A 14,602-nucleotide genomic window follows, 5' to 3' on the forward strand; every position below is an offset into this window, starting at 1 on the left:
ACAGCCAGTATTACGCTGCCAGTCACCACCCCTCGTGACTTTCCAAGCAAAAGGGCACTGGGAACAGCAGCTTTGGCACAGCATTTCAGGGCTTCATGGGATTACTTATTCACTGTGTTCCTGGATCAGTTCCAGACTACCCGGCTCTGCCTCCAGTGTACAGATTCATCAAGTATCCACAAGGCTCACAATCCCCAGAGGCAAGAGAAGACTGTAGGAAGGTTATTCATATTGCAAATCACACTGTCTCCGCAGGACCTGCAGGGCTCTAGGAAGACTGAACTCCTTCATTCTACCTCCCTAACACTACTTCAGGGTGATTAAGGCAGCAGACGCACTCTGGATGGATTTCATTGCTGGGGCCATTGGAGGTAAATACATAAATTAGTGGTTGTTGATGAAAGTAGATTGCTCTGTTTCCCTCTTGTTCAGCTAAAGGGCAAAGTCTCAATAGCAGAGCTGAGAGCCTTTCAATGGGGGCTGCTTGCTAACAGTGTATTCTTCCTTATTAAATGGAAAATGTCATCGGAGTAGATTCACAGAACTGTTGGAGAGAGAGTGACGCAGCTTGGTCATCTCAGGTCACTGCTTGCAATCTCCTCTGATCTGATTGCAGCGGGACACGGTAGAACTGTAACAGGAAGAGACAGACTGTAATACCTTGTGTGCTGATACAAACCAGCTCATACTGCCCAGACAGCAAACCCTCACGTGCCTTGTGTCTGGGGGTCCCCGCAAACTGCTGGAATCATGGCTCTGGGGGGCTGAGGATGTGATTTGTGAGACAGGAGGGGAGGAAGCATGGTGTTGTTGCAGTGAAGAATGTCTGAATGAACGGCCTTTGCATTGTCTGAGGTTAAGATGTATTTGCAGTTGTGAGGGTGATAGTGCAGGCATGCTACAGCAGGCTCTGATCTGGGAGAAAGTAGGTTAGCTGTATATAAAAAAAGTAACAGGAGAGAAGTGTGATTAAATTTGAGACGGTTTTAGATCATGTACTGCTCAAACCCAGCTTTGTTTTAAACAACAAAGTATACCCATCAGTCTCATTTCTTTGCTGAAATCTTATAAGATTTAGTGGAGTATCCAAGATAATATATACCAATAAATAGCAAGAGAAAAGCCTTGGGGTCACCACTGACAGAAAGGCTGGGTAAATCTGCCAGGTGGCTGAGATATCCAGCCCAAGCCTGCACATCGGATCTCACTTTGAGATTTGCTGAAATTTGGCATTTTCCCTTACCAGGAGCACCCTGTGGCATCACTGCAGATGTGCTTGTCCTGGGGAGGGCCATGATGAGTTTTACCCTACACCTTTTAATTGCTCATCATGAAAAATGTGCAAGTGGGGTGAGGTTTGGCATCTCAGCAGCATCTGTCTGAACCAGGAGGTGCCTGTTTCTCGCAATGTTGGTCTTCCTGGGGTGTTGAGAGACCCTGCTTGGAAAAGACCCTTCATGGGAGAGAAGGGTATAACCAAACCTCCATGACAGCTCGTTTTTCTCCTCCTCTTTCTCTCCTGTAGAGAAGGGAGCCCTGTGCTGGGGCTGGCAATGGGATGTCCATCCCATTGGATTCACCAAACCTCCTCTAAGACTTCATGTTCATGGTAGGGCAGAGATGGTTGCATTTGTTGCTTGGACTCCTTTGCTTTTTTGGCACAGTTTGAGATAGGCCACTTAAGGACAAACTTCTTCTGCGAGAGAAATGAAGAGCTGAAAACATAGTTTCAACATGACTGTTCACCTCAGCATTCTGCCCCGGCTCCCATGAAAAGCTGTGGTTTGTGTTGTAACCCCCTGTCCAGGCACCAGCATTGTGAGCTGTCCGACCATGAAGCAGGGATCTCCCATGGGTGCCCTGGATACAGACTCAGCCTGGATCCAGCTCAGACCATAAACGTCTTTGCTTGTTTTAAGGCACTTTACTGACCTCACAGTGACAGAGAGCAAGATTTTCCATCCTGTGATCTATGTCCATCTCAAGGCTTTATCTAGAAGGGATAATGCAACTTCTCACTGGCTGAGAGAGGTGTGTTCTGGCAGGCTGTTCTCTGCTGGAGGCTTGCACACAGACATGTACAAGGTACCTGGGTAGGGCTTCAGGGCCAGCATCCTTACCCTTACATGGGACAGCTTCCAGGATGGGACAGCTTTTCTGCAAGAACTGGATGGATTTTGGTGCTGAGCTTGTTTCTTGATTTATGTTTGTTGGAGCTGAAGCAGTTTTCGTGTTCCTAAGGAGGCTGCAAACCCAGCTGAGGAGCATCAAGTAACTCAAGAGGCAATATAAAAAATAAGAGAATTTCTGTTTAGTAAATTACATTCTTGTAACCTTGATCTGTTTTCAGAGTGTTTTGGAGAAAGCATGGCTTAAGCACCTCTGAAAAACAGCAGAGGTGCTGACCATTCGAATTCCGTGTAATGATCCATCCTCAGGCTGCCTCAGGTGGTTGCAGATATCGTGCATCTCCTCTGGGCTATGGCTTCTGTGGTCATGGGGTAAGCTCATCATCTTCAGCCCAGGAAACAGTGATCTGCTGTGACTCCAGATGGAAAAAACATGAGAGAAACATGCTTAATGACTGTGGAGACTTTCAATAACCAGAAAATGTGGCTGAATGATTTGGGAAGTAGCTCATCTGTAAGGATGTCTTTCCTGGCCAGTAAAGCTGAGCAGGAGGCTGGACTAGAGACCTCCTGAGGTCCCTTCCAACTTGAATTTTCCTATGATCCCATGTATGCTTTCTAGCCCTACTACAGTGGCAGCCTGGGCTGTGGCAGGGGATGGGGATTGACAAATAGGGCTATTGATGACTGGGGGATGACTTGACTCTTACATCAGCCATAAAGATTTTGGAAGGAGAGGCTGAGATTCACCCAGCAGGGGTAGAGCAGCAGAGTCTGCAGCATGCCTGGGCTTTTCCACAACTGTGAGGTCACAGACAGTCCAAGGGTAGATAAAATAGTCCCTCAACAGAACATGCTGTCAACTTGTTCTCACAGATAAAGCAGCTCCTGCTGACCACTACCAGGGTCATGTTACTGTATAAAGCTCAGCTTGTTTAGGGGATGGGACACTACACAAAACAAAGGTCTTCAGAAGTTGTTTTCTACTCGTACAGTGTATAGACAATGACTCCCTGGGTCTCTCAGCCAAGGATTTGCCAACAGCTTGGAGCTGTTGCAGCCTGGTGGGCTCTGTACAGCTTGCTCTCTGGTGATTGTCATCCCACCAGCATCCCTCCTTAGTTAAATTGCCTGGTCAGAGTGCCCTGACTTGTGAAGAGACTGTGAGTAATCCCTTTTGTACCCGCACTCTGTGTGGGTGTGTAGGACGAGATGCCACAACCTCTGCACAATACCTGGGAACATCTCAGATAAAGTAGGCACAAAGAACAGCTCACTAAAATCAAAAAAGGTCATTCAGCTGGTTTTGCTATTTATTTTTGTCACAACTGATGCAGTGTTACTCAGCAGGAGTCCCATAGGAATCCTCTCCTGTATGCATGCTATACATTGCTGGCCTTCTTAGATTCTGCTGTGCAAACAGGGCATGTGTGGGTCATGCTATCTTAGTCCCAGGCTATTTATATTGTGTGACAGTGTACCCTTCTTTGGCCTTTGACAGACTTGGCTGAGCTCTTCAGCTCTGACAACTGCTTGGAGTGTTTCGGCTCCTAAGGAATGCAGTTCATGGTAGACTGTGTTTATTTGGAGGTTTCGGGGATTCGCATCTCTGGTGGGAGCAGTGAAAAATTTACCTTTATGTCCCCCTTCCAAGTGGAGATGCTTGGTCCTTGTTGGAATCAAGTTGATTGGGAGCCCTTAGGACTGAGAAACCGTGGGAAACAATCTGTTTTGGGGCAATCTGCTACGCTGTTGTCTTTGCATTTAAATGTTTGAACAGGGCAATTTCTCCAAAGGGAGGTCAGTTCTTGTCAAACTGACCCAAATAAGCCTTGGTACATGATCTGCATGAGCTCCTACATTCCTGAGCCAGTGCAGCAAGCCAGGACTTAGGTGTGCATGCTGCCTCCCCATGTTGCTAGCATCCAGTCAGCCTATGGCCACTGCCTCTAAGGTTCAGGAACTCTGAAACCGATGTGATGCCAAATCCTCCCAGGCGGGATGGGATTCTTCAGACAGGGGACTGCAGCTCTGAGGTCAGCATTGTCATGTTGGCATTGACCTACATGTTGCTCTTCTCTGTCTGGCAGTGTCCATGTTTACTCTGTCCAGTGGCCAGGACAGTGCAGGTGTCCCCAGGTGACTTTGTGCATTGTCACACTCTGCTTGGACCAAAGGTGCTGCTTCTTCAAGCCATAATACTGCCTGTGTATTCCCCCTTGTCCTCTCTCTTCCATCCTTCCATCTCTTCCATCTTGGTCCATTTTTCACCTTCATTTCTGGTTAGCTGATATCAGAGTTGATAGATATTTTTGAAGAACAAACCTCATTTTTCTGCAAGTGAGATGCTGTTGGCTGTTTTCTTTCGAGTAACGCACTTTGGGATTGTCTCCTGGTGAATCACAGTAGCAGCAGCTGCTTTTCTGCAGAACATAGGAGAGATTTCCAGAGCTCCCAGGCAGCCATGTAATCACAGGCGAACATGCCCACAGCAACTAATACATATTTAAGCAGCTTGGTTTTAAAGTCTTTTTAAAGAAGCACTCAATGACAGGCAGTTTCCAACCTGTGAGCCACCAGATGTGCCCTGTACCTCTGACTGCCTGGCTCCCTGAAGGGCTCATCAAGCACTTGTATGAACTCTGTCTAAATAAGTCACATGGATACAGCTCCATGATCCTCCAGCCCAATTTCCTCTCAAGTGACTTGGCATTAGATGCACTGGAAGGAAGTTAGCTGGTCAGCACCTTTATCACTTGCTGTGTCTGCCACCATTTATATCAGAGCTGGGAAATGCAGTGAGGTGAGGACAGGCGTGGGGATGATCTATTTGTTATTGCAACCAACAGAAATTCTTGTTGGAGCTCTTTAGCCCTCCTTACATTAAGTGACATTAAGGCAGTTACTGTCTCATAGGATTATTACATTTCCAACTCCAGTGGCTATTTTAAGGTCTTTGAGTGAGCCTGGGCATTGAGAGAGGATTGGCAGCTCCCCCCACACTCTGGACATGCTGTCACAGCAGCAGACGAGGAGTCACAGTCAGCTGGTGTGTGGGGAGGGCTGTGGAGCCCTGCCTTTGAGCACACCCTCGCTTTCCCCAAATCCTGCTCTGCTCCAAGGGGTAGCTGGAGGGTGGTCTCACTGCAGAGCAGTGCTGCTGGTTGTGCTGTGCCCCAGCACCACAGCAGCCTGCCAGGACTCCAAGATTCCTGTGCTTTCGCTCCTTACCCTGCTTTGGCAGCAGTGCTTGGCACAGGTAGGAAAGGTACTTCAGAGGCTTAGTCCAGCATGGTGCTGTGGACCTGAATGCCTCAATAATTCCTCACCCATGTAGATGTGCTTTGCAAGCTTCAGCCAGGACATGTTAGTCCCTGGAGGCAGCAGGATCACCTCTCCTGTCTTCAAGATAGATTGCTGAGAACCTCTAATGTATGAGGACCACTCTTATATATATCCTTGTGAGCGCTGTTTTTATTCCTTAATATTTCCAAGTCAAGCATGGAGAACCAAAATTGCTCCAGAGACTCACTTATGTGAGTGGGGATGCTTACACTGCCTATGAGGGTGCTTGATCATAGTTCAAAGACGCCTTACTGCCCAAGCTGAAAGGGGAAACAAAAACAGTCCAATATCATCCCTTCAGTCTTCCTGGAGCAGTGCTATCAGTGTTTCTTGCTGTCCCATCTTGCACCGTGGTGTTATTCCTCCCTGGTAAGTTTCTCATGATGTTATGATTCCTCCTCTGAGTGTGTCTTGGTAACACAGAGGAATGTGCGTGTTTTTCTCTGTCATTCTTGGCTCAAACGACATTACCAGAGCTCAAGAGAGGTTTGGTGCCAAGCATGGCAGGACTCTGAAGCTGTGTTTTCTGCTGTTGACCAATGCCCTTCTGTGATGTGTGAGAACTTTCTGTCGTGACATGTGTTGTAACCATCTCCAACGCATTCTCTGTTTCAGGTGGCCTAAGCACAGCCGTGGGTTATCCACTGGACACAGTGAAGGTACCTGTTGGAGCTTTATTTCTTGACCATAGAACAAAAACAAGTAGGCCCTTTCGCTTTCCTCCTCCTTTCCAGAATACTAGTCCCATGAGAATGCTTTATCTTCATTACATCTACATATTTCACCATATTTGGTCATATTTGTCTCCTTCAAAGAAAAATTAAATTGTTTGGTGATGCTCTTTTATGATTAATTTCTGGTTTGCTGCTATGGCATTTGTTGATTTATTTTTTTAAAAATCTGATATCTGCATTTTAAAGTTGCTCCTGTATTCCTAGGTGAGAATTCAGACTGAGAAGCATTACAAAGGGTTTTGGCACTGTGTTCAAGAAACATACAGGACAGAAAAAGTAGGTACCTCTCATCAGAACTGCTGATACCCATTGTGGATGACTTGTTTCAGGGAAGCAGAGCTGTTTCTGTCAGTTTGGGGAGGGTGGGCACCATTTGCACACAACCATTTGTTGGAAGAGAGTGAAATTTAGCTTTGCTGATGAGCTGTAAGATGGAAATGATGCTGCCTGACAAACATGCATGATCCTGGGACAGGGAGGTGATGCTGGACCCAGGAGCAGTTTCCCACAAGCCAGTGCTTTCAAGAAAATGCTTTTCCGTGCCATTCACTCTTAAAAGTTTTTTCTCCCCTGTTTCCCACTAGATTTGGGGATTTTACAAAGGTGTGTCTGCATCAGTCCTTGCCGTATCAGCAATTTCTTCTGTTTCCTTTGGCACATACAAGAACTTCCTCTGTACAATCTGCAAGCTGCGATATGGGGCTGCAGATGCAAAGCCATCCAAGCTGGATGTTTCCCTTGCTGGAGCTGTTGCCGGTGCTGTCCGGGTAGGTAAACAGCTGTCAGGGAAAGCACAACAAGAGATCTTGTTCACAAACACAGGAGGCTGGAAAGGCTGGGAATGTTTTTGGTCTGGGAGGCCACAGGGGAACATGCAACAAGTCTGGTGAGTTTGTTTTTGCAGGGGAGGAGGTCATACTTTGCCCGTGCTGCCCCCTCACTGGTTGGTCCGTGGGATGGCCAAGTCCTGCTGGGCAGCTGATGCTGGATTTGGTTTAGAACATCAAAATACTTGAGAACATGCTCTTAGAATGACATGGACCTTGGCAGCAAACACAGAACAAGGAAGAAAAAACCACTTAGGCAGTAAACTTCCCAAGTGGCTCTGATGGTGTGTTTATGTAAGAAAAGAGAGAACTCTGAGTCGAAGCACAGGTTGGTCCTTTCCCAGTGGCCCCACAAGCCCAGCATGGTATTGCTGCTGAAATGGGCAGTGCACAATGTTGCCTTGCCAGGACTTAAAACTCAACAAGGCACTACTGAGAACTGATGCTGCCTGGCAAATGTGTATGATCCTGGGACGGGGAGGTGAGGCTGAATCCAGGAGCAGTTTCCCACAAGCAGATGGATCTCTGTGAGCATCCAAAGGTGCTGTGAATGTGGTGGAGCTCACCCCATCACCCCGGTGGCATGCTGGGTCACAATCCTCTTGCAGAGCAGATGGTCAGGTTTCCAGGTGTTTCCTAGCAGTCAGTGACTCAACACAGGCTAATTTTTTTAAAGTCTTTAAGGTCTTGGTTCAAATGCATATACAAACAAGAGCCCTGATGTATGCTTCCCTATAGCTGAGGACATAGCCTTTTTGTGCCCATCTGGTTTAGCAAGTAGTCACAGGTATTTAATATCTGGTGTTGATTTCTGCCTTGCCTTCCACTCTGCCCAGTGCAGCTCACACACGTGTCCTGCTGCTGCTGGGTGGAATGGCACAGGCAGAGGGGAGGAGGCTGGAACTTGCTAGAGTTTGCAGACAATATTACTGCCTGAAAATTTGGGAGACAACAAGTTTTCAGGAAGGGGATAATACACTGTTTAAATGAGAAGGGTTAAAACACCACCCTCTGATGTTACAGGTTGTGTTGACAAACCCCAGCGAAGTGGCAAAAGTTCGGATGCAGACTCAGAGAAACCCACACCCTTCTGTCACATCTCAGCCTGTTTCCAAACCAAAGTACCAAGGGTCTCTGCACTGTCTGAAGGTGATCACCAAGGAGGAAGGTTTTGGGGGTCTCTACAAGGGCTGCTCTGCATTACTCTGCAGGGATTGCTCTGCTTCTGCAGTATATTTCCTTTCCTATTCTGCTCTGTGTGACTGGCTCACACCAGCTGGGGAGAATAAACCAGGTAGGTATCGGAAAGCATCTGGCATTACCTGCAAAAATGGCTTATTTAACACCACTCTAAGAGGGAAATGGCTCTTGGCAAACATCACCCAGTACCTATAAAACCTCACCCAGATCTGATCCTCAAGCAAGGTTGCTGTGTGTGTGTTTTCTGGTGCTGCAGGGCTAGTTTTGGGCCCCAAGTATGGGTGCCAGTAGCCTCCCGGTGATGGTTTCACTATTACAACCTTGTCCCTGAGCAGCTACTCCTCCTCCTGCAGGAGGGGTTTTTACAACATGCTCTGGTGCCTCGTATGTGGATATGAAATCCTGTTAATGCAGAAAGAGGATATGTAACTAGAAATGAAACATGGACAAGCCTCCCAAGAGCCATCACAGAGCACAGATAAGGGTCAGTCCAGGACTTGAAAATAAAGTCCAGTTTCAGAACGTAAAGACATTTCAGGTTCTTAGTTGTGATTTTGCTCCAAAAAGCAACTACTCTCTTCGAGAAAAGATTGAATAGGTAACATTCAGCGAAGAGCATCTCTCCGGGAATTATAAAAATAAGTAGATCTATCTGAGTGCTCTCAGGCTGCACCACATCTAGTTTGCGTGGTGTTCAAAGTGCCATGTGTGCAAAAACGAGTATTTTGTGAGATCACTGGAAACACACAAATGCAAGAGCTGGACAAAATAACTTCTGAAAAAACATGAAAGTTACCCAAGTTCATTGACAAATCTGAGATGCTTGTAGCTATGTGAGACTCAAAGTGAACTGCTCCTCTGTTCACTCTCTCCTGCAGGTTTCCTCGTTGTGCTGCTTTCTGGGGGTTTTGCTGGAGTCCTGGCCTGGGGATTAGCTACTCCCATGGATGTCATCAAATCACGGATGCAAATAGATGAATCGGACCAGCACAAGTACAAAGGCCTGATCCACTGTGTTAGGGAAAGTGTGAGAAAGGAGGGTGCAAAAGTGCTTTTCAAAGGACTGGGTTTAAACTGCATTCGTGCCTTTCCTGTGAACATGGTAGTATTTGTAACTTATGAAGCTGTACTGAGATTTACAGATCATTATATAAGCAAAAAATAGCTCGTTCTATTCTTTTCAGAGGTGTATCTTGTTTGTTATTCTTTTTTGTAATACAACATCCACAATCAACTGCTGAATTGATGGACAGCATAAGAAGCACGGACATGTCAGCACAAAGCTGATGACTGATGGCTTTGTTTCATTCCAATAGGATTACAAACTCATCAGGGAGTCTTGGATTCATATACAACCTCCCTTTTATCTCGTTAAAATATTTAGACTGTAGCTGCTGCTTTGGCCCTTGAAAGATTTGGGAATATTTATGTTCTAAAAAGCTGCTTGTCTGATCAGAGGTTTTGGTAAAGTACTTAATTTTGTTTTCTACTGGCCCAGAAAATGATCCTCATGACCAAAGCAAGAGCTGGGGGGAGTTTGTGTAAGATTTAACACTATCCAGCCTGCGCTCTTTACATGTAATGCCTGCACTGCATTCACTGAGTGACTTACATATTTGTGCTTCAGGCTGTAACTTCTCTTTCCCAGCTGTAATTTTCCCAGAGTACTCTACAGTTATATCCCCTTGGCAGCAGCTGAAATATGAATGTCCTTGCTTTTCCCTGTTGCTATTTAATGAGTGGCAGGCATGGTCTGTTTACATAACCAGCTAATGGCCTCACTGCAGTGACGCCAGGCACGGGTTCCCGGCAGCCACGTGATTTTCTCCCAGAGCCCTACGCAGCATCAGGCCTCTCATGGAGGCCTATGGAACAGCATCTCTCTGAGCTTGGCACAGCTTTGGAGGCAATCTGTTCTCATCCTGTAGGGAGGGTGGGAATAGATGCAAAGCCTCTTTGCTTTCTCAAAGGAAAGGCTGCTGTAAAATCCGCGCACTAGCAGGGTTAGGCAAGTTAAAGGAGAGTTGCAAAGCTGTAGAGCATAATTAAGATTTACAGCTTTCAAAAGTGCATACTCTTCTCCCTTTAAATGATGCTGTTAGGAGCAGCCAAATGTTATTTTGTCAAAGGTATATTTTGAAAGAATTTATTACTTCTTTCTCATCTTCCTACTACTTCTTTTTCATTACTTTTTTCTACTTTTCATTAACATGCCAATTGAAAAATACAACACCCATGCTATTTGCTTCAGAAGGAAAACCCCTAATCCCAGAAATACTTTAGTTTGCTCATCCTGCCTCAGGGGCCACATATATGCTTTCTCTCTCTGTTTTAATCCCTGCATGATAACACTTGGAGTGGACTGGATCCAACCCCTCTCACATTCAGCTAAAAATGCGTTTCTTGGAGGGGAAAGGGAGTACTATATTTTAAAAGGAGTACTCATATTCAGGACCCTTCTGGTCCACAGACACTTTCATCAGTTGATGGCATGGCTTTGACTACACTGACAGTAATTTTGCAGCAGACTTGACAGCTGCCCTGGACACACAGAAAACGATCTTGTACTAGAATGACAAATTTAAAGATTTCAGGTGCTACTAGACAAGAATAAAGGGGACCTCTTCTACTCCAGACAGGAGACCACTAAAAAGGTCCACAACTGTACTCTTGAAATCTAAGCCTTCAACTGGCCTTTTAAACATGTTTACAGTCTTGCTATCATAATTCTTCTCTCAAGTCTACCCAGCTTTTGCAGTTGGTCCAAGAGCAGAGTTAAAAGACCAGGCAGGTGCACAGTATGTCACCTTAACGGGGAGCAAAATTAAAGACCCACCACTGAACTGGATTTTCTCCACAGTGCTTATGGCCCCAGCAACCTACCACCCCTGGTTACAGCTTTGAGTGTCAGCACCAAACTTCCTTTAGTCAGAAAGTCCTTACAACTGAAGATTTAATTAGGTCCTCAAGGTCTGGAAATCCTCTTAAGATAGCTCTTAAGAGTTCACTACCCTCACGTTTTTATACAAGGGACGCATTTAACTGAGTGCTGTCCCAGCTGGGCAGTGATTTATCCCAGCTCTGCCTGGATGTTTGTAATCAAACTCCTTTATGCTGCTTTATTCTCAGCTGACGTTGTTCCCAGGCATTACATACCCTGAGCAGAGCCAGTAAAAGAATGCCTGCAAAACAGACTAAACAACCACTTATTGTTAGGCAGCACTGATACCACCCATGGTCAGCCCAAGGTTTGAATATTAACTAGCTCATCTTTCTTGATAGGCTCACACATTCAAATGACTAAAAATGTTTCCCCTGTGAATGGAACTGAACAGCTGATTTTGAGACAGGAATTACAGATGAGTTGTAAATATGAGTGTAAATATGAGTGGAAGCCAGTAAGAGGGGCTGAGAACTGTAAGCTTTGGGGCATTCAGCACCATATGTAAGCCATGTGGCCTGAACAAATGCTACATGAGAAGCAAATTGCATCTCCAGGCAGCTTATTTCAGGCAGGTAAGGTCTTTGCAATCCATCCTGTTCACAACCCTTTACTGGGAAATATATGTGTACAATGTATGGGTGAAAACCTGCCCTAGAGTAAGAACTCACTCTCAGCTAAGTCATGCTGATACAAACACCACTAGGTACAGGAACTGACTGCAAGTGCTGTAAACACAGGCACATAAATATCAACCAATTTGTGTTTTCTGACATGACACATATTAGGTACTTCACTACACACACACACCAAGCTGGGCTTCTGGCTTCTGCTTTTCAGCATTTGACTGGTTTATTTTCTGATTTCTCTGAATTATTGTCACCTTTAGCTACTCTAACAATCACAGAACGATTTGTTCTGATAAATTAGCCAGCTGAAGGCCAGCTAACAGAAAGAAGACACCACATTTGCTGTGCTGATATTGGGTTTACTTTGCCATGGAGACTGCAGGTTGTTGTATAGATGATTTCTTTCAGTAACAAAGTTGGTGGCCTTGAAAAAAAGAGAATTTTCTTAGAAGGCACATTCTGCTTCAAGTTTCATGTTGCTGACAGTTCCTGTTTCCTCTGACAATGTTTATGACCATCCAAGTAGGTTTCAGCATACTTTTTGGTGACTTTAGAACAGCTGCAGGAACCTATTCAGAATCTGTGCTCTTGCATAGCAATTATGGAGCACCATGTTTCCACTGCAGTACCAGTTTTATACCAAACCTACCTGTAAAGTGGTCATATCGACCTTGCCCCATTTCAGAGCTGGCTGCTACACACAGGGACATTCAACATCCAGTCTGACTGGCAAACAGGTAATTTTGGACAACTGACCCTTACTAGCTCACTCTGGGAGCAATCTGAAGTCTACCTGGAAGGGGGTTATAAGGCACCTTGTTTCAGTACTTGAAAGGCACTGGACATCAAAACAAGGACCAGGTACATCAGATGATTAAAGTCAACACCTAAAAGGGTAGGAAGAGAGGTCAAAACCAGTTTCAATTAAGGTTTTAGAAGATAATAATAAAAAAGTAAAACCAAAGAAGTTTGATACAGACTTTTATCTACATTTTTATTACAGTGAGATGAACAAAATAAGCAAATTGAGTAAAATGTAATGAACATTGCCTGATACCATTCTTAGACATTTCACATGTGCTTTTGACAACTGCCTTCTTCTAAATGCCTCTGGGACATGAATTGTAATTACAACAGATGTAGAAATTCACCAAGGCTCTTCTGAGAAACAGTGTCATTTCAGAAGCATGTTGGTATGAATTCATCAGAGTACTTGAAAACAGTGCTTGTTCTGTAAACAAATACTAAATAGTTTTGCTATCACTTTCCTTTCTAGAACTTTCAAAACAGATTTTAATTGTTGTTATAAAATTAATCCATCTGCTTAGACTAGAGTACTGTTTCTCCTACAGCATATTTTCCTTTCCTGAATAACTAAATTAATTCTTAGTTAATGAAATAAATCTTGCAGGACAAATCTGCATATAATATTTTAAACAAGAAATTTGCATTATGAGTTCGTAAAAGCCCTTTTAAATTCAATTTCAGTCTTATCTTTTATGTATGACTTAAAGACAACAAAGAATAGACTGCAAGAACAGGAAGGTCATCATCAAAGTCTAAAGTAAAGAGTTAGCTTATTTAATACTTGATTTAAGAAGCTATTTTTTTCCCCTAAGAATTGCTCCACTACTTTTAAAAAATAAAATTTTTTTCTACTGGTTGTTAAGCCCTTGCTGGCATTGAGATGATTTGCGTGTGAGTTATAAAGACAGTCTCTGTGAACCATTTCCATTAATACATTAAAGTCAACGGCATCAGTGATGCCAGCTCACACAAACTGTAAAGAAAAAGACAAAAGCTAAGCCTTGCTATTTTCAGCACAAGTTTGAAACTCATGCAATAGGACTACATTTGCCTTCCACTTCTATCTTTCCTTGGTTCCTTGCACAAACATAAATGCACAGGTTTACTTCAGGTACACCTTGGCACTTCCATCTCAGCAAGGCAGGGTCCCGCTGCAGAGGGTGTGTGCTGTGCGACAGAACCGCTGCTGCGGGGAAGGGAGCGGCACCAGCTCCGGGCAGCACAAACACCCAGCACGTTCTCATGTACTAACAGCCTGATCCAAGGGCTACTGAAGTCAGCGACAAGTCTCATCCTTGAAACGACTCCCTCAATTCAAGTGTAATCAGTTGCCTTCAAAGACTTGCAGTGAAATTAGAAGCTGCTTGTTTTTAGTTTTATTTTGTTTTTTAGGAATGCTACAGTCAATTTATGTTCACTATACTCCACCACAGAGAACCTGTTAAGTTGAAATCTTTGACACCTCATTCAAGTGCCTTCCTTGTATTTTTAAAGGATTTACAAATACCACACACCAATACCCACATGTGTTATCTGCATTAAATAAAAATACCCTTGATAAGACTATGTCTGGGCTAGGAACTTTCTGTTCTGTATAAATATAAGACAGATCTAACATTGCATTCAGCACTGAATATATCAAAACAAGCTAATAATTGGAAATTTTCTTCCATAAGTAGTACCAAAGAGATTTAAGTTCTTTTGAAGAAAGGATATAATTAAATATTACTTGAGGTATTGTAACAAAGTATATTTTCTCACTGCAATACATCCTAAAATAATTATCCCTAGTTTAAACAAGCTGGTGCAGTAAAAGAGAACAGACAGTACAAGAAGTATCCCTGTGTCCAGTGTCACCTAATTTGCAAAGCATGATTTAACACTTGGTATTTATAACTAGACACTAAAATTTGCATTTCTATACTATCTTCCACCTGAGAATATGAAGGAACTTTGCAATCTCATGATAACCTCCTCTCTCCAGAGACAC

At 44.3% G+C, this 14,602-nt stretch overlaps 1 protein-coding gene across 1 annotated transcript; it reads left to right on the forward strand.

Moving 5' to 3' along the window:
- The first annotated feature begins 96 nt into the window (after window positions 1-96).
- SLC25A47 (solute carrier family 25 member 47) lies at window positions 97-14,583 on the forward strand. Its single transcript, XM_032691970.1, has 6 exons — window positions 97-371; window positions 6,090-6,133; window positions 6,413-6,484; window positions 6,793-6,975; window positions 8,059-8,329; window positions 9,114-14,583. Exons 1-6 carry the CDS (start codon window positions 344-346, stop codon window positions 9,398-9,400), a joined length of 885 nt encoding a protein of 294 aa, XP_032547861.1. The 5' UTR covers window positions 97-343; the 3' UTR covers window positions 9,401-14,583.
- Window positions 14,584-14,602: the final 19 nt, after the last annotated feature.

Source organism: Chiroxiphia lanceolata, chromosome 6, assembly GCF_009829145.1.
Source record: "Chiroxiphia lanceolata isolate bChiLan1 chromosome 6, bChiLan1.pri, whole genome shotgun sequence".
Classification (NCBI taxonomy): domain Eukaryota; kingdom Metazoa; phylum Chordata; class Aves; order Passeriformes; family Pipridae; genus Chiroxiphia; species Chiroxiphia lanceolata.

Excerpts from the sequence above, each read along its gene's own strand:
- SLC25A47 (XM_032691970.1), top strand. The coding sequence starts at position 344 with ATGGATTTCATTGCTGGGGCCATTGGAG. Across the intron at positions 6,134-6,412 it reads ATCCACTGGACACAGTGAAG|GTGAGAATTCAGACTGAGAA; the intron begins GTACCTGTTGGA and ends CTGTATTCCTAG. Across the intron at positions 6,976-8,058 it reads CTGTTGCCGGTGCTGTCCGG|GTTGTGTTGACAAACCCCAG; the intron begins GTAGGTAAACAG and ends CTGATGTTACAG.